Source organism: Nymphalis io, chromosome 10 (assembly GCF_905147045.1).
Source record: "Nymphalis io chromosome 10, ilAglIoxx1.1, whole genome shotgun sequence".
Lineage (NCBI taxonomy): Eukaryota > Metazoa > Arthropoda > Insecta > Lepidoptera > Nymphalidae > Nymphalis > Nymphalis io.
In genome coordinates this window covers 12479323-12501781 of record NC_065897.1, presented here as the reverse complement: position 1 = coordinate 12501781, position 22459 = coordinate 12479323, and the positions used below count along the sequence as shown (strand labels likewise).

The window sequence follows — 22459 nt, the reverse complement described above, 5'->3', positions numbered from 1 at the left end:
ATATGTAAAGACAACAACAACCAGATTCACTTACAGTAACAGTAACAGCCTGTTAATGTCCCACTGCTGGGCTAAGGCCTCCTCTCCCTTTTGAGGAGAAGGTTTGGAGCTTATTCCACCATGCTGCTCCAATGCGGGTTGGTAGAATACACATGTGGCAGGATTTCAATGAAAATAGACACATGCAGGTTTCCTCACGATGTTTTCCTTCACCGTCAAGCACGAGATGAATTATAAACACAAATTAAGCACATGAAAATTCAGTGGTGCTTGCCCGGGTTTGAACCCACGATCATCGGTTAAGATTCACGCGTTCGAACCACTGGGCCATCTCGGCTTCTTCAGATTTCCTCTGGTTTCCCTTCAAAACGTATAAATCTTTCGCCTTTCAGATTCACTTAAGTACATGTAATACCACAAATACCGAAGTCCTATCGATGGAATATTTATTTTTCTTGTATGAAATCAAAAATATTTTTTATATTGCGTTATCAACTAAATTGTTCACAACCATTTCCAAAACTATAATAAAAAGAATGTAAATAATGCATATTATTACCATATTATTAATTAATGGTAACACTTTTCATTATAAAATTTTCAAACAAATTATTCGTTTCGATTTATTATTTAATTTAAATTATTTTTAAAAATCGAATAAGTTCTGACAACAAAATTAGCTTTGTTAGTTTTACCTTGTATTCACAATCGCTGCTTCGATAACAATAAATTATTGTTATTGTGACTTGTTCTGATAATTTCACATTTCATCATCCATTATATCCACTAAATTTTTATTTCATTTAAAATATCCTATAAATAGTAGGGATATTACTAATAAACTCGCGGTAAAATTACGCGTATCACACGAGTGTTCAGAAATAACGCTGGTATTAACGTCCACTTCTTTAAACACCTTGTTTCCGACTGGTCGTTTTGTATGTTTGACTGCCGTTCGGCAGTCTGCGTCGACCACTCATCCCCAGGCAGTTTTATTACAATAGGTAAAACGTACAATAAGGATCTTTTAAGAAACTAGGTACTTATACTTATTTCCAAATATTAAGTATAATTAATAAAGGTACTCAGTTATTATGATATTGTCATATTAATGTTACTCATTATAAAGAAGATAAACATTTAGTTATTATGCAGGTTCAGTGTGAAATCATAGAATCATAATTATTAGTCAATGATTGTATAAAATAACATTATTACCGACTGTTATATTAGAAATAACAAAAGGATACATACCTTGATGGTATCTACTTACGCAACTGCGATGATTCAGAACAACACGCATCATTTAAATTGTATTTACTTGTGAAGATTTAAAAACTCGCGCTATTTTTAATAAAATTGATGGCGTATGACACAGATAATACAGGTCAAGTAAGTAGTGACATCTATAGGAAAATATGAAATAGAAATATCAATACGTTACGGTAGATGTCGCTAGTTTATATTTAAGTAATGTAGTTGCTTTATTTTCTGTGGCAAGAATGCTAATTTACAAACAAGCTTCAGAAAGACTTGTACGTGTAAAATTTTTTTACTCTTTATTAATTACGCAACAATAAATATATCACCATATTGTGTTGTATAAGCACGTTTTAGCTTCATTTATTACAGATACTTTATAGAATTGCGGCAAATTACTACCTAAGTAAGGAAAGCTTGTTTTATGGTGTATTTTAATAATCAGTTTGTTTATAGGTGTTTGTAAATAAATAAAAAACAGATTTGTTAGTCGAGACAGTAATTTAGAATTTATAGTTAACAGAACAAGGTATTAAACTTAAAATTTTTGAAGAGATATCACTATCTTTTATATCTTATCCAATGAAAATGTCCCCTTATCAATTGAAAAGACAAGACTACAAAAGTAGCGCAATTTATTTTTACGATACTATCTATAAAATCAATCTTTATGCGTTATCCAAATGTTATAAATGCATCCATTAACGTTTTAGGGACAAATAAATAGGCTGAGGAAACAAAATAACGTTTTACTTAAAATCGGTTGTATTTACATTTCGTCCATCGTAGAAAATCAATAGTGTTCAACATCACAAATAAATAAAAATCGTACTAAGGTATTCACAGTCGTACATGCGACAGCACATTCTTACCATAAACGAAAGGCGACACGATATAATTAATGATTAACTTTTATTTCATTCCAATGTCAATTCTAATCAAAATAAGGTCAAATACCTATTCGTATCGATGAGAATTTTGCTAAATGTATATTATAATCACTCGTCCATCTCACAAGAGCGCCGGGTGAAGTAAAAAAATATAGTCATTCACGATTTGTATTTATTGAATCGTCCGGCGCCCGGTATGTGCCGGTGCGAGCTCGAAAGGTGGATGGATAGACGGTGTGATCGGCGTCTCGGTGGACGCTCTCTAATCATACATCGCCGCTCCGGCTCTAATGGGACGGAAGGCGATGTATCGCGTGTAAAGAGTGTTTTTCCACGCACACGACGCGTTGCCGTGGCTTGGTGCGAGCCAGGCGCGTCAGACGCGCGGCGGGGTGGAAGGCGCGGGGACCCAAGCCAGCGCGCGGCAAATCGAACGAGGCCACGCGCTCGCGGGAGGGGGACCGACGCCGCTCGCCCTCCCTACCGGCCTCGCTGCGAACTCCCGTCGCGTCCCTTCGTCTAATATAACGTACCAACCTACATACTAATTCTCTTTAACCTAGAAATCTCTTATTCCACACTTCAAACGATGGAATACCGAACTGCTGGGGCTCTATCCTAATTAACATTATGGACAAAATTACAGGCAGGTTTTAGATGTTAGCGTCGCTATCGCGACGCGACGGCCGTCGCGCTCTCTTTATCAGTCGTTAGGGGAGCGGGCGGCGGGCGCGCGATATGCTCGAGATAATGGCAAAATTGTGATGTTTTTCTAATATTTGCAACATATATGTCTTTAGTTTGCGATTGCAGAGTTTAGTGATACACTTCAACGTCGGCCGCCACTCTTCGAGTACTGAATCAATTGCTTCATGACAGTTTAGAAATACTTTTACTATGCGGTAGGAGTTTAAAGAGTCGACGGCGCAGTGGAGGTATAGGAAAGGCAAACCGCGATTTATTGAAAATGAAAGTAACAGGAGCATCTGAATGAATGCAATAACCACACTATTTAACATTACTGAGCATAAAACTCTCAGGCTTCCCTTACACTAAATATGTACACACAAACTCTCATCAACAACAGGAAAATGAAGAATTGAGCTTTGCGACTTAATTGCTTATTCTATATTAATAATTAATACAGCCGGGCCGGGTTATTTCTATATTTCAATATAATGTGAATAATTATACTATTGTATATAGAAAAATATCACAACTTCACCATTTGGGCTTACAGGTTAACCTAAATACAGATTGGGTTTTCACTTAGAAATAAAGTTTACTTCCGAAAACACATTTGTACATTTCATGACAAAATTCAACAGTATTCTACTAAGTCTTAACTAATTAATTGTTGCAGTGAACTTTAAAAAATTGATACAGCTTCAGTACCGAACTTAAACAATATTTTTTTATTCTGCATTGAATTAGACTTAATAACGTGTTTTGTCATTCAAATAGAAGTGCACCCGTTTTAGGTGGGAGTGATGTCGGCCACGCGTGTTCCCAACTGTCGCCTGTTGTGTTGGGGCTGTCGCTTGCGAGTCAGTTGGGGCGAAGCGCGGCCGCGCCAATCCGGGGCGTCACATACACTATATTACTTCACTGTGACATTGTCCTTAAAAAGAGGCACGAGACGTATTACGCGTCATCCTCTTCCTCTTCACCTAGTAACTCCTCTTCTACTTCTTCATCTGCAACAAATACCTCAGTTTTATTTGAGAAACTCAATTTACGTATTTCAAGATTTAGATACATTATTAACGTAATAAAACACTTTATTAATGCCGTAATTTGTTGGTAAAATATACCAAATACAAAAATACTTCTACATGCTGTTGTTGTAAGGTTTCCACGACCTGTTATACACTGAACATAACAATGACGGTGGAAAACGTGCTTACTCCGGTTACCGCGACCGCCGGTGTCTAGATTTAGAGAAAGGGAAAGCAAGAAAGCTAATTATTTATTAGCAGTTATATTAGTAAATTTGTATTTGTTATTTTATAGAAAATTAATAATAATAATTTATTATCAGACACTATCACCTCATAAAATTTTAAATATACTAAATTTGAATGTCGAGTACATTTAAAACTCAGTATAACTTTAAAAAAATAATAGGAAGGCGGACGAGCATATGGGCCACCTGATGGTAAGTGGTCACCAACGCTCTTAGACATTGGCATTGTAAGAAATGTCAACCATCGCTTACATATCCAATGCGCCACCAACCTTGGGAACTAAGATTTTATGTCCCTTGTGCCTGTAATTACACTGGCTCACTCACCCTTCAAACCGGAACACAACAATATCAAGTATTGCTGTTTTGCGGTAGAATATCTGATGAGTGATAATACATCTATTTATTTCAAATATAATAAATTTGGCGCAATTCATTTTTCGCGCCAAAATTTATACTCGAAATTCCTATAATATGACAATCATTTTCAAATAATGATTATAATTTTAAATAATTAATTAATTATAAATAAAATTAATTATAATTTTAAATAATGATTAATGATTTTCAGATGTGCGATATGGGTTTACCTTCGAGATCGTCGTCCTCTCCTTCCCCTAATTCTTCCTCATCTTCTTCGCCTTCTTCACCCTCGACTTCTTCGTCATCGTCTTCCTCACCGTCGCCTTCTTCAAATCCTTCCAAATCGTCTTCGTCACTGTGAGCTTCGTCTTCCCCGCCACCTCCATTTTCCTCCTTTCGCGCTTTTTTTGCGTCTGTTGTTTTTTCCTAAACAAAACATAACATTTAATATTATTTCGTAAAATGAGCAACTTGTTTTGGTTAAAGTCAGTATATCTAAATTCAGTGAATGTTTTATATAAATTATCCTAAGACTTCCTATTTGACCGTAAATCTGAATTACGAACAAAATTAAGAAACAGTGTAATATACCTCAACACATAAATAATCTAAATTACTATATCTGGCTATTAGCCAGGTTATAATTTTCAAAACTTGCAAGAACAGAATCGTTAGCGTGTAACAATTTACAAATGCGGCGGACCCAGCTTACGTGCAAGATAATGAAACGCAGGTGACAAGGATTCGTAACAATAAAGAAGCGTGGGTTATTAGTATGGGGGAAAGAGACGCTAAATGTGGGGCCGGCGCCATACGGCCTATATTGCCGTGGCATCGTTGAGCGGATGGCGGTCAGTGCGCATAACAAGAACGATGACGTAGAACCTTTAAACCGCCAAAACGACAACGAAGCAATACTTGCAATTACTATAAATAATCACGTGGTTGTAATAAAATGTTGACGAACGCATTGAAAGATATTTGTAATCTGCTTGTTGAGGTTATGTTTGATACGCGCTCGTTGGCGTAAATTTAGGTTACGATGCGCGACAGAGACAGTAGATAGACCTTTTCAGGTTCTTAATTTTTTCCAAACTATGTAAATATATCAACTACCGTTACCATTGTAAAATTATTGTAAAAGTATATTATTACCTTGTATCTGACCAATGTGGTTAAACAAAGGAAGTATAAATTACATAGAAAACACCTACATGCAAATAAAGCCGGGTCATTGACTACTCTCTATGTAGGCTATATAGAGAAAGGGTAATGAGAATTACAACATCGTATATATAATGTATTAATTAATTTATTTCTACATTATATAATTCATTTGAAAATAGTTTAGATTAAAATTGCTTTGTCTAGGATAATTGTTTGACGTTACAGTATCTAAAGTGACATTCACACGCCGGCCATGTTACTCTACGGTAGCGTCACGCTACTATGAATGTAAACTAGGTAACATAGCAAGTTAAAAATAGCTAATACTACGCAATAAAATCAATAATAAATATGCCCCTTAAAGCATTTTTACGAATGTATGTCTATTTCATTTGCGATAGCCTTATAAAACAGACAGCGTACGCTCTCGCGCCATGTTTTTTTTCTGCCAAGGTCATGCCTCTGTATCGAAAACGAGTAAACAAAACTTAGAACCGCCAAAGGTTACCGTTTGTCTACATTAAAACTTGTGAAATTATAATATGAAAGTCATAATGAAACACCAATGCTCTGACTCATCGATTGCCTCACACGCTGCGATGTTAGAAGTAGAGTCCAAAAATACGCCGGTTTGAGTGTTTCCTACTTTAGCGGCAAACCAGATATCATGTCAAACACGTGGTTGCATTTGAAACTTATCGAAGACACATATGTGGCCCATATAATAATGTTCAATAAAATGGCGAGCGTCTAAAATGAATACATACAATTTGACATGTGCACTCACCTCTGCTGCCCTTTTGGCTCCTTTCAGGTCACTTTTGGCGTCCCCAGTCTTCTCATCGCCTACCTTGTCTACTGCCACTTCACTGTTATTTTCGTTGGAGCTCATGATTGTTCTGATTTTTGTATTAATTACTAGAAATACTCAAGTAAGGTATACGGCTGCCCTTAACCGACGCGCGACTGACTGATCGAGTGAGCGGGCGGGCGAGATGGAGATGAGTTTGAAAACGAAGATGGCGCGGGCTTCTACACGCCTCGCATTTCATTGGTCGAAAGCGGCGGCCATTTAACAAACAACAGGAAACATGTGGTCAAAAACTTTTAAAATATAATTTATGTAGGAAATTAAAAATATATATATTTTAAAAATTAAAGATTTGAAAACCGACTAAAGTATCGTTTTAAAAGATATAATATAATAGACAATTTCATATTTAAAGTACAATAAAGTGAACTTGTTTTGACTTCCGGTGTATCGGAAGTATGTATAAATGTTTTTTAATACGACGTGAAGTAATCCGATAATTGATAACATAAAGAGCGGGAAAATAAAAACTTGTAAGTACTTCTCATTTTCTATAACTAATGTTATTAAATAAATTAAATATTGTTTATATTTATTGATGTATATTCATTTTTATTATATTGATGTATATAATATCTGCTATATTTAATACTCATAAATAAAAATTATTATTTGTTACCATTTGTTTATTATTGATATCTTTTTTGTTTTAATTACTAAAACATTATGGTATCTTAGGGGGAAAAAAACGAGTAAAAATTTTAACATAATTTTACTATTTTATTTATATTTTACAAATTGCTTCACAATGTTAAAGAATAACCTAAAATGCCTAACCTTAGTTAATGCTACATTAAAAAAATAGCCTTCATAGACTCCTGTAACAATGATTGTTCAAATAAAACAATTACTTTTGTAATATGCAAGTTTAATTATAGGAGAAATTAAATATTCGTCTAATATTATTGAAACTACCCTAAAAACTGAATGATGCACAGTGAACATACAAAAGGGCTTTAATTTATCTACACATTCATTTTCACAAAAAACATATCACAGGCATAAGATTTTCCAGTCATATTCCATGAGTGAATAAAGTTACAATATTTAAAATATAACTCTCATTTTCATAACTTAACGACAATACAAGTAGGTATATAAATCACTCTTAATAAAATTTTACCAAGCTTTATGATTTCAAACGTATTAGAAATATTACTATTATGGGCACTTTATTATAAATCGTGTGATACACTAGCTACAAATATAAGTACACAATTCGGTATATAAAATGTAACCATACTATTGACAAAATCAACAAGTGTAACGTTTAAAAATGAGAATAAAATTAACTAAGAAAAGAGAAATGTGATATTATTGTTAGCCTTTCAAGAACAGATCAAGTTGTATTAACATCCATCTAAGTGGTTTGTTGTTATCTCCCATATAGAACTAGACAATATTTCATTTTTTCATCAAGCATTTTGGCCTCTTGTATTTTATTATTCTATCGTGTAGAGATAGAGAACAGATTATAGATCAGACATCAGTATTACGATGTTATATTTGTAAAATATATTATTATACTCAATACCAGGCCACGTGTTAGTATGACGTGAAGATGAATACATGAAAGAGCAATAGTCTGAATATTATTTTCTCTCTTTGTTGATTTTTTTTTAAATTTATGATTGACTTCGCCTCCGGTCCTCATGTGCCCTGAAATCATATTTATATCGACAAGTTTTTGATGAAGTCTCTTCGACTCTTTAAATTTTCCACCCGTTCCGTTGAGTGACGGTCCACCAAAGAAGACACAATTGACTGTTAAATATTTCTAAATAATGATGGACAAAGCTCAAAGTATCTTTTACATTTGTTGTTATGCAATTTTATTAATTTTATCATTTACTTATAATATTATTTGGATCTTAAATTAATACCAAAAATCATGAAATATAAGTCTGTTTTTGTCGTTTTGTAATTCAGAGGATGTACAATTGTTGATCACATTTTGATAAGTGTTTATAATGAAAAATTAGGAGAAGATTTGTGATTAGTACTTTATCTTGTTACATAAATAATAATAATATCCTGGGACATTTTTCACACACGGCCATCTGATCCCAAGTTAAGCTTGTACAAAGCTTGTGCTATGGAAACCAGACAACTGATATACTACATATACTATTTTTCTTTTGTAAATACATACTTATATAGATAATTACACCTAGACTCAGGACAAACAGACATGTTCATGCACACAAATGTCTGTCCTGGGTGGGAATCGAACCCACAACCTTCGGCGTGAAAGGCAAGTATCTAACTACCACGCCAACCGGCTCGTCAAATAAATATATGCGTTTTGAATATTATATTTTTATTTTACCCAAAATGAAGGCAAAATAGTACGTAACTCAGTGGAAGAAAGTATCAGGGTCGGACGCATTTAATTCGTTCGTTTGGTTACGTGTGTATTTTGATAAAAATAAATAGTAGACATCTTAAGTTTGATGAATATAACAGATTATTAAATGAACGACATTTTGAAATTATATGCGATAACTCATAAGTTTCTGTGTGATATTTACAAATATAAAATGGCAATGTAAATTAATAATGAGAACGTAATTATTTTTGTAGCTTTTATGAAAACAACAAATAATTATTTTAATAAAAAACACGAGTGCACATCATTAACAATTTGACTTTGTTTGTCTAATTGGTTAAACCTCCTGCCAATCAATTATACCAACTAACTATATTAACGCGTTTTGTAATAAAATTTAATATGGCGCTTAAGTTACGCTCATGGTTTATATTATGGTTTAAATATAAAAAATCATTGTGTCTGTGATTTGGATGATCGATGACTTAATCACTGAACATCCAAATTACGACGACAAATTGTATACTTTTGTATAGTTTAAATTGAATATGTAGATATAATTTAATAATTAAAAACCATTGGTATATACAATCCAAACAAATAATAAAAAATCGTTTGAAAAGACAAAGCTCTATGCTTTTAATTTGTATAGACTAGCGAATGTCTATTGTTTTTTTTTTTTGTAATAAATCTTAGGAACTAAATTATTCGGTCTAATGGAATCTGGATCATATCCTTTATGTAAATGTTATATTATAACAATAATCATCGTAATAAATATACAAATAATTAATTGTGCAGGAGGTTTTTACAAAGCCTAAAAGGCGGTGCAGACATTTCCATCGAATTCAAGGTTCCCGCTGTAGTTAGTCGGGGAGTCGTCCGATATGAGCCCTAACTGTCGTCCGCCGTGCCACGTACTATAGAGTGTAGGTAAAAAATCATTGAACAAAGGACTCGGCTCGCTGTTGTCACGTACCACCTGAAATATTTGTTTTTTTTTTATTACATTTTGTAAAACCCCGTATATGCAGACTGAAATTAAAAACAATTTTCTTATGAATATTTAACTAGGAATTATTTTGGCTTTATATATCACAATATTTTATACATTGTTAGGTATACAATGGCTTCTGACGAAATCTTGTAGACGTAAAATTTCGTATAGTATTTCTCATTACTATTAAGGGATTAATAAATTGTCACTCACTTCAAATTTGATATTTATAATATTAGTTTGGATAATGCATATGTACAAAATTACCTTTTCCATTCCCTCGTACGTTGGATCGGCTTCTCGTTTCGGTATCCATATTTTGACATCTTTGTCTAGCCCGCTCGTCGCCATGACGGGGAAGCGGGGATGAGTTTCTATACAATTTACCTGTAAAATGTGTTTTAAATACAGCTTAGTGTTAAAAAAGAGTATTTAATAAAAAAGCATATTCGCTGGACTTTCATTGTCAGTTTACAGTGAGCACTAACGAAATAAGGTACTTTCAAGTACTTAAATAGTTTAATTGATATTGTAGATAGATATACTGTGTCCTGTACGCCTATATATATACCCTTTTCAAATTGAAGGAGTTTACTTACTCACTCCATGCGATTTGTTAATAATATATATTATGCACTACAAACCGTTCTTGAATAATATATCTTTATCTATAATACAACACTATTCCACTTAACAAGTTATATCCACTTTAATTATACTTTCAAAGTTTCGATAACTACTTCGTCGTCATTCAATAAACAATTTTTTGCGAATCCATAATAAAAATAATAGATTATTCAAGATGTCGACCAATGGCATCGCGTCTTTACCTTTGTGATTGTATAATATCTGATATCTCACTGTGAAATCGAAGGTTAAAATCATTTTAATATCCGTAGTACAAGGATTTTTTTTTTCTTTTATGTATTTAGTCTTTAATGATAAAAAATAACTCACTACTCCTTTCTTGTCTCCCTCCATCCATTGCACGATCGCCTCCGACTTCTTCTCCCACATGTATATGTACGAACAGTCTGAACCGGACACGATGTATTCGCTCTTGGGTCCAAAGAATGCGACACCCTTGTACACCGAAAAAAAATAACAACAAAGTTCTATTAGATTTTGGTATTCAATTGTTTTTTTTTTAATAACATCATAGCAGAAACCTGATGAACAAATGAACCATGGATAACTCTATTAGTATTGTAAAAAGCACCAGTCATTTATTTCCATCGGGGAGGAAATATATCATTACTAATTCGCCCGCATTTTCATCAGGGGTATCACTAATCACCCGCAAACAACGATTATAAGTAAGCCTGTACATTTTTAAATATTATTAATTAATTATTCTTCATTATTTTAACAAAAACTATTACCTTGAAAATTGACTATGATTTTTTAATATCAAGAGCAAATGTACACGTGTACTATTTTAATTAAAATCTGTTTTTTTTTTGTGTACATATAAAAAATAACAAACCTTGAAAGTGGCGCTGTTACAGTGGCCGCTGTATCGATGTGTGTATCCATCTTTTGTGTCGCTTGCGTGACTGGAATTAGAAAAAAAAATAATTATTATTACAATTACAGAGAATATTCTCGAAAATTTTCCCCTTGAAAACACTCCCCGTGCCTCGCAGAGGTCTTATTGCGTGGTTTCGGCGAGCGATCCTGTCCAGTCGTGTCGTATAATCATAGGTGATGAGAATCGAAGGCGAGTAAGACAATAATTATGTCTGTGATTTTTGACGTTTGTCGTCGCAGCCGAGTCGCTCGCTCGTATATAATGTTATTAATAGTGCAGCAAACAATCAATTGTATATATATATTTGACAAGATCGTTTTAATGAAAAATAACGTGATCATGTCTATAAACTATTGAAAAATGCAATTTAAAATGACATCATTATACGTGTGTAAAGTAAGTCAGTGATTTCCGTGGATCATTTCTTTTTTATTATTTTAATTTATTGAGAATAAATGTTCCATAAAGGATTTTTAACTTTTCAGTTAAAAGTTCATGTAATAGGTAAAAATATTTAAGGCGTTATAATCTGTATGTATGTGTGATTTCGTGTGTTCAGACGTGAGTGTGCGTGTGCGTTTGTGCGAAGGCACCCCTTCGGGCGTACGTTTGTTTTGTGCGTTCATGTGAGTTGCGAATGTGACCAATACTTACTGCTCATACAGATCCTCCTTGGCATCAAACAAATATATATCCTCGTCATTGTAAGAACCTAATATTTCCGTTCCGTCATGGTTGTAAATGGCGCATGTGAGGTGCTTCGTAGATCTAAACTTGCGGGCTTCATCTTTACTCTGAAAATAGGAAATATAATTTATTAGCCCGTGAAAACTCGAACACGGGTCAGGTCAGCTAATTAAAAAATAGAAAATGAGATTAAGGAATAATCACTTATGAACACGTTTTAATTGAATATATTCTCCTTTAGGTGTTTCTAAAGTTTTAAGTTTTTAAAATTGTAATTTTTCATTATGAGGCAACATAAAAAATATTTTTTACTGGTGGCAGGTGCAAGCTCGTCTGGGTAGGTACCACCCACTCATCAGATATTCTACCGCAAAACAGCAATACTTGATATTGTTGTGTTCCGGTTTGAAGGGTGAGTGAGTCAGTGTAATTACAGGCACAAGGGACATAAAATCTTAGATCCCAAGGTTGGTGGCGCATTGGTTATAAGCGATAGTTGACATTTCTTACAATGCCAATGTCTAAGGGCGTTTGGTGACCACTTACCATCAGGTGGCCCATATGCTCGTCCACCTTCTTATTCTATAAAAAAAAATAATTAAATGCTGCGATTTTTATAGTAAGGAAAATATAGGTGATTAGAAAAGCCAGTAGATATTAACAGAGTTCTAACTCTAATTCCGTCTAGGAAATTAGTGCATCGATTTAATGAAATCAAATACGACGACAATTAGGACAGTGGGTATCAAATGGTCGAAGGTTACCGAGCCCTCGGAGATGTGTCCGGGCCGGTAGCGCGCGAGCGGCTGGTCCGGCTGCCGGGTGTCGTACACGCGCACAAACTTGTCGCGTCCGGCCAGCAGCAGCTCGTGGCGCCGCAGCGGGTGGCCCGCCACGCTGTACAGCGGGATCGAGTTCGTCGACGCGTACTTCACGTGGATCAGTCTGGAACGAGGAACATTCCAATTGTAGACTTTTTTTTTAAATCATATTATGGGTTACAAATAATCACCGTTATTTGTTTTCAATTTCATATTTGACGAATATATTTATAACAGTATTCCCGCTGCCTAACGACCAATTCAAAGTACAGAGTTGACTGTACTTTCGATCATTGTAGTTGTGGAGATTAAAGCGATTTGGGCGTTACGAAGGACATACGGTAGAAAAGGTACCACGGTAATAAGAACCATGGCTAGATATCGAATATATTTGGGCCGCCTGCCGGTCGAGTACAGACACTCACTTGAGCGGGCGGTCGCTGCGCACGTCGGAGCACATGACGACGCCGTCCTCGCCGGCCGACACGACGGCGTGCGGCTCGGCCGCGCTCACGTGCAGCTTGTGCGCCGCGCGCCCGTGCGCCGCCAGCCGCCGCGCCTCGCCGGCGCCGCCCGCCGCCGGCAGCGACAGCAGCCGCACCTGCGCGGGCGCGCTTTAAGAGCTTAGAGGTCCGGCAAAAGCGACCGCATTCATCTTTTCCTCTAGAACAGTGTTGCCTAACCTTTTTTAGGCCTTGCCCCCCCTTAACATTTCTAAAATTTTTACGTATATACATCATTTTTATCCTTTAAAAATTGTTCCTTTTCCTTTAAGAAATATAAATGATAAATTTTTGGAAGAAATCACTATGAATTTGCTATCAAAACATCGTAAGTAAAATTTCAAAACATATAATGAAAAACTGAAATTCAAAATTAATATTGATTTTTCTATATTCATTTAGTGCGATCCTTGCGCTTGATCCTTGCTGCACAGAGATTTTATGTTAGGTTCAAAGTTACTTAGCTTTAATCTCAAGTCTCCACGTTGTGTTATATCAAGTCGATTTCATTTTTTTACCAGTTAATCACTATAAATGATTTACGAAAGGGTTAACGTCGTGTCGAGTCCATTTTAAAATGGCCCCCCTTAACTATCAATTACCCTGTGGGGCGTGGGCCCCACATTGGGAAACACTGGTCTAGATACATGTTTCGCCATTTTGTCGTACATTTGCTAGCGCGCTGTCATGTAAAGTTTCTTATATTGACGAACATGGTGATCGAATATTTTGATACACGTTTCTTTATCTATGAAATAAAAAATGCGACGCGCTACTTGGGATAAAATTTACATCTATATTGTCTTAATTTTGGATACAATATCACAAAAGCCCAGGAGCTTTTTCATGGAAAACATTTCCATTTCATTATATCATTTAATTCTCCAAACAAAAAATTAAATACTTATACGAACCTGGCCATCTCTAGCACAAGTGGCAATATTAATTTGACTCTGGGCGTTGAGGTACAAAAATTTGCTTTGGAATACGTTCGACTTGTGCCCAGTTTTGGTTGTCTGCAGTGGAATCTTTTTCGCCCAATCCCATATCACAACGTTCGTGTCGTCTGAGCCGGAAGCGAGGAGCCGTCCTGAGGAAAAAATATAATACATTACTCGTACTATTAATTTTCTAATTAATATAGCGCGGAAATGCGGCCTGCATTATGGGCAACTTTGCGTCGGGAGGGAATCAGGATATTTTACATTTGACTAAAATAATTAAAAAAAAAAAAAAATGAAAAAAAAATTGACATTAATCATCCAATAAAATTGAAATCACAATATTTATTGATATACAATGTAAATCATTATTGTATTGTAAATAAATTTCATTTCAATGTTAAATAAAAAAAAATTATATTATAATAGTACTTTCTTGTAAGCAATTAAAACAACTGGCAAAGCCGCATATCAAGAATAACCACGCTCTAGTTTCATTGATACAAATAACATAAACATTGATAGCACAACAGAAAGACATTGAAACATATTGGCCATACAAATACTTACAATATCTAGCCGAGAACATGGATATAAGAAACAAATAAATTTCGACTATTCAGGATCAAATTAATAGCTCAGAAGTCACAATGACTTTAATAATAAGAGCAATCAGTAAAAACTAATATATAAAACGGGAATGTTTTATATTACGATTGAGATAAATATTTATTTGTTATATATAACAAAGTATATGTCCAATTAGGTATTTAGATCGTGATAGAAGAACAGTAATTAGTATATTTCTCTTCCAGAAGTGTAAAAAAGCCAGTGTAAATATATATTACAAGGGTCATAAAATCTTAGTTCCCAAGGTCACATAGCCAATATAAGGAATGGTTAATATTTCTTATGGTGCTAATATCTATGAGCGGCGATGACCACATAACATCAGCTGACCTATTTATATTATAAAAATGAAATAAATTTTTTAAAAGAATACCTTCTGGGTGGAAGTTTATTGCATTCACACAGCCTCTATGTTTCAAAAGGCTATGTAACTTTTCTAGTCTGTAAACTGCATGAAGTGAGCCATAGAACTTCTGTTCAAACATAACATCATTCTGTATCGCTTTGCCGCAAGGAAATGTCAGTCCCAATTCACGATTTATAATTTCTGAAAAATAAAATAATTTCTAATTTTTATACAATTTTATTGGCTATTAGACTTTAACTTGTTTAACTTGTTAATAGCTTTGAAAAAAACATAAACATTATATAATGGTTTAACAACGATTTGATATTTTATCTCTTTCTGCCATAATTGATTTGACATTTGTAAGAAGAAAACACAGCATTTTTTATCTTGTTTCCCCCTAAATAACATTTATAATAAAGTTTAGAGATTTAAAACATGATATTACTATATTAGACTAGTGACCCGCTCTACGCACCCAACTCCAGTGGTTGCATGGATGCAATTTACTAATCGAGAAAATAAGAGATGCAGCTGGAATTTATTTTTTGTTATGAAAACATGTAAAGCAATACCAGAACTGAAAAACTAAATATTATATTTTTTCTTGAGATTTGATAACTACTAAATTTCAAACAAAACAAAAGAATAATCACCCAGATGATTGATAACAATTGTCAAGTGATGGTCTTTCATAAATGCGGCAATTTATATATTATATAAGATCAATTAACACTTGTTATGTATAAATACCTATCAGATAATTAAATATTACACGATATATCATAATTAATATTATTGTTAAGAAATAATCCCAACAACAGTTTAAAAACATCACTTTAAATAAATGTTTTTGAAAACTATACAAAGGGGTGCTTCTTTTTTAAATTTTGTTTTGTGTAAAATGAAATGAAATAAATATAAATATGATAATAAGTTTCCCAATTACAAGTATAATGATGAAAAGTAGATTCAATTATCAAAATAAAGAGATTTAATGGAAAATACAGTTTACATATAAAGATATGTAAATTGGAAGATTATATATATGACTACATAAGCAAATAATTATTTAAATGTTTAGGATGCATTGAACATCCATCCAAAATAATTAACTCTAACTCAAAATGGCAATTTTGTTTCATATCCTAAAATTAAATAAATGTCATTAAATATATACCTACCCCTGCAATAATAAATGTTGTAAAGTAACAGTTAACTATAGCTTATAAATATCAAATGAAACAAAGAAAGTAAATGGTGGAAAAATGTTTCCATTAAGCCATAATAAGTAATATTCATAATAAGTATATCGACTACTTAATATTTTTACCTTTGATTGACTTTTGTGACAAACGAAAATTTCATTTTTAATATCTTATAAATACACAGTGTATCTTAATATGTATATGAGAAATGTGATGGTAGAGTTTGTTACCTCTTAAAATCAAGTATGTATGTTTTGGTCGAGTCTTGAAAAGGACAGCTGGTGGTTCTCCCTTATTTTCATTATTACGATTATTCCAGAGCCAAGAATCATCATCACTATCTGTATCTAAGTTAGGTTGTGCACCCTCTCCTTCGTCACCTTCAATTTCTAAGCTCTCATTGCTTTCTGAGGAACTATCGGAACTGCTACTATTTCAAAAATAAAACATTTGTTAAATTATATTTAATGTTTAAATAATTTAATTTAGGAATTGTTACTGTTATGCATTTTTTTATTATATATATTTGCTAATGTATATGTATATAAACTTACACACTGGGTGAACTATTAGAGCAATCAGTTGCAGAGTCTCCATCTGTTGTCTCTGCTCGGCTAGATTCTGGTACTTCTTCGGCTGATAAATCATCTGAATCTCTAGAAGTGTTATCGCTACCAGAATCTCTGTCAGGAGTCCTTCGTTTTCTGTAGTTTCTCGATCGCCTCGAACGTCTCATGTCGAGAAGAATAGCACCGACATTACTACCTGAAGGAGCTGCATTCACGACTTCGTTAGCCGGTCCCTCAATTACAGCCACAGCGCGATCGTCGCTACTCGTGCTTTCAGACTTGTCAGCTGATACCCCACTATCAACGTTCTCTTCTTTTTCATCTTTACTCCCAGAGGCTAATAAAAAACAAAAAGTATTAATTTATACGTCACAATTGCTATTGCAACTCGAAGACCATATTTACCGATTTCTTTGAGACTATCATGCGAGCTCCCATCGTTTAATTTAAGCTTTTTACCTCCGAATTTAGGACTCACAGACGAATCCTTCATTTCGTCATCGTTCGAAAAATTATCTTCCATTTCAACTTACGTTAATATCTTATATTAAGTTATTGACAACGTATTTTATACTACACTTTTACTCCATTAAAAACTAGAACTAGAAATCATAATTAGGTATTAAAATAGTTTCTAGGTTTAACGGGGGATTTTTTTAAATATTTTCACAACCTAATGTGTAAATTTATTTAGTTATATATTTTGGCAGGAGCTTCAATTAAGCAGATTGACAGAGAACGAGACAGAAATAATATTTATGTTTCAAAATATTCATTGTCATATGCTTCCCAACCCGTAACAGTACAACCAAAACTTACCATGTAACATTAAATCATTAAAGTGATATATACCCACGTAAATATTTTTCAAATGTTTCTTTTTTTACGTTGTAACAAAAAGAGTAGTTATAAAAGGGTGAATATATTTTTATACATAAATAATATATTTTATGAATCACAAAATGTAGTAATAACCAAACGAAAACAAACAATTGCTTTCTTAAGATTATCACAATGATTATTATTGGTATATTTTACATAATTAACACATAAATATGTTATTTACACAATTTAAACTAACTTACACAACAAAATTATTTTGTTTGTGATCAGATATTTACTTTAAAACCACGATAAACAAATCATGATTTTTATTTTGCAATAGTAAAATTATACAAAACTATCTAGCCAGTAAAAATATTAAATTACACTACATTTTATAATGATCTAATAATTATTTATTGTATTTATTATAATATTACAGTTACAAGAAAATAAAAATAAACCTATACCATATTCTTCTGAGTAATTGGTAAAATATATGCAACGTGAAAAAACATACGATATTACCGGTTGTTGTTAATAGAAACGGCAGGCAGTCGTTAAATATGAAAATTTTGCTAAATTTAGATGCGTCCTTAATGCACGTTAGGAGTTACCTTTTTTTATCTACAAACAGTTTATTATTTATTGTAATGAGCTTGTGGGTAATAAAATACCATTGTTGAGAATAAGAAGAATTTTAATACCACAATACACAAAATATAACAAACGTCCCCTAGGACGGATGGGAGCGTTTTTTGAAGTTTTACTATCAGTCGCTAACCGCTTTGCGACAAACAATATCGGTAATAATACAAAAACGACGTTGTCGTCGAGTGAATACAGAATGTCTAGCATTTAAAACTTTAAAATAAATAAAATACAAGGCATCTCATATCAGATTTAAATACCGAAAATTATTTGTCTATTTCTATAGACGAGTAACAAGTAACATACAAACATAGATTATAAAGTGCAGATGAGACGTCGAAGGTAAAAAGAGGAAATGAATACAAAAGAAATATGTTTTCAATTTAAATTTCTATCAACTTTTCTTTTTGTATAATTTCTTCCTCTATACTTGATTACCTTTGTTTCTATTGTGCTGTGAAAAATATCTTACATAATATCTTTGAAAAGCATAAGGAAGGACCTTAATATGGAAATAGTTCTCTAGTTTCGACCAATTCAACAATCCATTATCACGATTAATAAAAGAAATAAAAAATTATCGCTTGCTAATCGCTTGATTCATTCGTTGTTCAACCCACTGCATCGCAGAACTAAATATCGTAAAGTTAAAAATAATAATATTGAAATTTAAATATTAGAGTACTGTTTTTTTTATTACATTGTCTTTTCCACAAAAGTTTTGTGTATGCCTTTGTGTAACTTCTTATGGGCTCATTTCCAGGTAGCATCATAAACAACCTTTTTGAATTGCAATTTTATGATTATTGTTATTTGTTTAAATATTGTTCAGTTTTCTTCCTTTGTAATGCATTATTATAATAACCATCTACCTATTTTTCAAATAATATACTATGTTTGTATAAAAACTTTTTCAATTATTCCTTATTTGTTGTTGGAATATTTTTTTATTTGTTTTGAAAGCGTTCTCGTTTCTTAAATCTAACTAAATTTTATAAAATCATTGATTATTGATTATATTATATTTATAAATGGTATAAAATGCGACTTTTTTGAATAATAATAATAAAAATAAAGATTTTTTTCGTATCGAAACAGACAACAATTAAAAGTATATTTTCTGTAGTACATCAAAACATAGCCGGGCTATTAAATAAACTAAATTTGATTGAATTGTATTGATGAATTATATGATAGCAATTTTCATGTCGATGCACTTTGTTTTACTGAAACGTTTATAAAAGAAGGTGAGGAATACAATATTAATCTACGTAACTATAATATAGCATCAAGTTATTGTAGAAAACTGGAAAAGCGTGGGGGAGTCTGTACTATTAAAAAAAAAACTTAGAATGTATACCAATACAACTATGCCGTGATACTTCAAAAGAAAAAAATATTTGAATGCTGTGGTGTAGATATACCTCTCCTGAAATATCAAATTATTTGCCTATACAGAACATCTAACTCAAACATAAATATATTCTTTAAAAAACCTAACTCATTTTTAAGTAGGCCTACCAAGCAAGATAAAAAATCTATAATTTTAGCATGTAATTTTAACATTGATGTATTAAAAAATAATAAAATCACAGAAGAATTTAAAAACATTCTATTAGAATATAATCTTAGGTTAAGCATAAATGAGCCAACACGACAAAAATCTTGCATAGATAATATTGCAATGAATATTACCAAAGCTGGAACAATCTTGAAACAGTCTTATCTTTCAGATCATGATACATGCCAAATAATACAAATATCTTTAAACAATCCAATTCAAAAAAATAATTCTTGGTACATATTTAGACGCAATTATTGTAAAGAAAATATTCTAAAATTTGAAAATTCATTACAATGTATGGCTTGGTCGGAGGTTTTTGAAGCAGATGATAATGTGAACTTAGCTTTTAACAATTTCCATGAGATATTTAGCATGTTTTACTCCTTACAAAAAAATTAAAATTAATTCTAATGTTGCAAAATTATAATGGATAACAAAGGGTATTAGGAATTCTTGTATATATAAAAGAAAGTTAAGATTCTAGTTAAGATCCTATAAACAAAAATCAGCAGATCTAAAAAAGATATATTATAGTTCAATTATAATCAATTGTTCAAAAACTAAAGTTAATAATAAATATATACAAACTGCAAATAACAAAAGTAAAGCCACATGGGACATAATAAAAAATAAAAAAGATTTTAAAAATATTTGTAATGAATTTATCGACATGATCTTTAATAACAAGAAAATTGATGATGCATTGGAAATCGCAACAATATTTAATGAGCACTTTATAGATATCACAAAAAAAAAAGAAGTTTAGCAAATAATAAACCAAAGTATTCTTTTGCATTAAACGACGTTAGTTCTAGCATATTGTATCCAACATCAAATGTGGAAGTAGTGAATATAATAGGTAAACTAAAAAACAATATATGTACGAGCGTCCTGAAAAAATGCAAATATATTATAACACCTATTCTATCGCATTTAATAAATCTCTCTTTTTCAAAAGGAATTTTTCCAGATAAATTAAAAATATCTATCATAAATCCAATATATAAAAAAGGTGATCGCAATGATATAAATAATTATAGACCAATTACATTAATTCCAGTATTGTCAAAAATTTTTGAAAAAGTCATGCTCAATAGATTAACGGATTTTTTAAATAGAAATAACATAATAAAAGAAGAACAAAATGGATTTCAAAAAAATAAATCAACGACTTTAGCAGCTTTTTCCCTTGTAAAAACTATAACAGAAAATATTAACAAAAAAGTGCAAATAGTAGGTATTTTCTTTGATATGTCAAATGCATTTGATTTCGTGAATCATAATATACTGCTCATGAAATGTGAAAAGTACGGCATTAGAGGACCCGCTCTAAGTTGGATAAATAGTTCTTTAAAAGACCGTACACGACATGTAGAAATATCAAAAATAAATAACAAATCCGAATTAACTACTTATAAATATCCAAATCTACAAAACAACTCTGGCGTCCCACAAGGTAGCGTTTTGGGTCCACTGTTATTTATATTGTACATTAACGATTTACCCAATGTTATAAAAATATCAATGTGTTTTATTTGCCGATGAGACTGTTAGCTGTACCTCATACTAAAACTAACGTCGCCTTTGAGGATGATGTAAATAAAGCTGTAGAATCAGTGTTGTCTTGGCTAGAATCAAATTATTTATGTGCCAACATATTAAAAACGCGATAAGTCCAATTTTCAAATTCTAAAACTAAAAAATAAAACTAAAAATTGTTTATCGTGGAATGGAACTTGAAGAAAACAATGATGTAAAATTCCTTGGTGTACAATTGGATCATCATTGTGATTGGAAACTGCATATAAGTAATCTTACTTCTAGAATAAATAAGTTTGTATATGCTCTTCGCAAACTACAACGTACTGTTGGCAAAGATGCTGCTCTCACTGCACACTATGGATACGTTGTTCCTTTATTAAATTATGGCTTAATTTTATGAGTAATTCTACTAATTTTAATAATGCTTTTATCTGTCAGAAAAAGTGTATACGGGCTATTTTTGGAATTCAACCTTTAGATTCATGTAGACCGATTTTTAAAGTTAACAAAATCTTGACACTAGCTGGATTGTATATAATGGATGTAGTCATGTTTGTAAAAAAATATCCACATTTATTCGAAAAAGCAGGTGATAGAAGCAGGCTTGGATTAAGAAATCCTACTAGGTTATTGATACCACCTTGCCACTGTGCTCTCTTCCAAAAAAAATCCTACATAATGTGCATTAAAATATTTAATAATATACCAAAGAGCTTAAGGGAGTTACCATTAAGGTTACTAAGGTCTAAGCCTTAAAAATGGTTAATAGATAAAAAAAATTACTCTATAAATGAATATTTA

General features: G+C 32.5%; 3 protein-coding genes across 5 annotated transcripts in view; all 3 read right to left on the bottom strand.

Annotated features, from left to right (window-relative positions):
* Positions 1-1638, bottom strand: part of LOC126771447 (neutral ceramidase) — a 40105-nt gene extending 38467 nt beyond the window's left edge. The window contains exon 1 of one of the 2 annotated variants that reach the window (XM_050491332.1): positions 696-1638. The gene's annotated coding sequence lies outside the window, so the exon portion shown is untranslated. The remainder of the gene's footprint in view (positions 1-695) is intronic. The other variant, XM_050491333.1, reaches the window with a different exon arrangement.
* Positions 1639-1993: 355 nt separating this feature from the next.
* Positions 1994-6677, bottom strand: LOC126771496 (glutamic acid-rich protein-like). Its single transcript, XM_050491396.1, has 3 exons — positions 6434-6677; positions 4707-4905; positions 1994-3847 (listed from the first exon to the last, which is right to left on the bottom strand). The coding sequence occupies exons 1-3, from the start codon at positions 6536-6538 to the stop codon at positions 3795-3797; spliced, it is 357 nt and encodes a 118-aa protein (XP_050347353.1). The 5' UTR covers positions 6539-6677; the 3' UTR covers positions 1994-3794.
* Positions 6678-9088: 2411 nt separating this feature from the next.
* On the bottom strand, positions 9089-17796 carry LOC126771450 (DDB1- and CUL4-associated factor 8). 2 transcript variants are annotated; one of them, XM_050491338.1, is made up of 12 exons: positions 17485-17796; positions 17065-17416; positions 16741-16937; positions 15330-15503; positions 14300-14475; positions 13308-13483; positions 12826-13006; positions 12029-12168; positions 11330-11399; positions 10801-10926; positions 10111-10230; positions 9089-9828 (listed from the first exon to the last, which is right to left on the bottom strand). In XM_050491338.1, the coding sequence occupies exons 1-12, from the start codon at positions 17600-17602 to the stop codon at positions 9664-9666; spliced, it is 1995 nt and encodes a 664-aa protein (XP_050347295.1). In that variant the 5' UTR covers positions 17603-17796; the 3' UTR covers positions 9089-9663. The 2 variants fall into 2 exon arrangements, with proteins under 2 accessions (XP_050347295.1, XP_050347294.1); XM_050491337.1 differs by having other exon boundaries at positions 16741-16940; positions 17485-17795.
* Positions 17797-22459: the final 4663 nt, after the last annotated feature.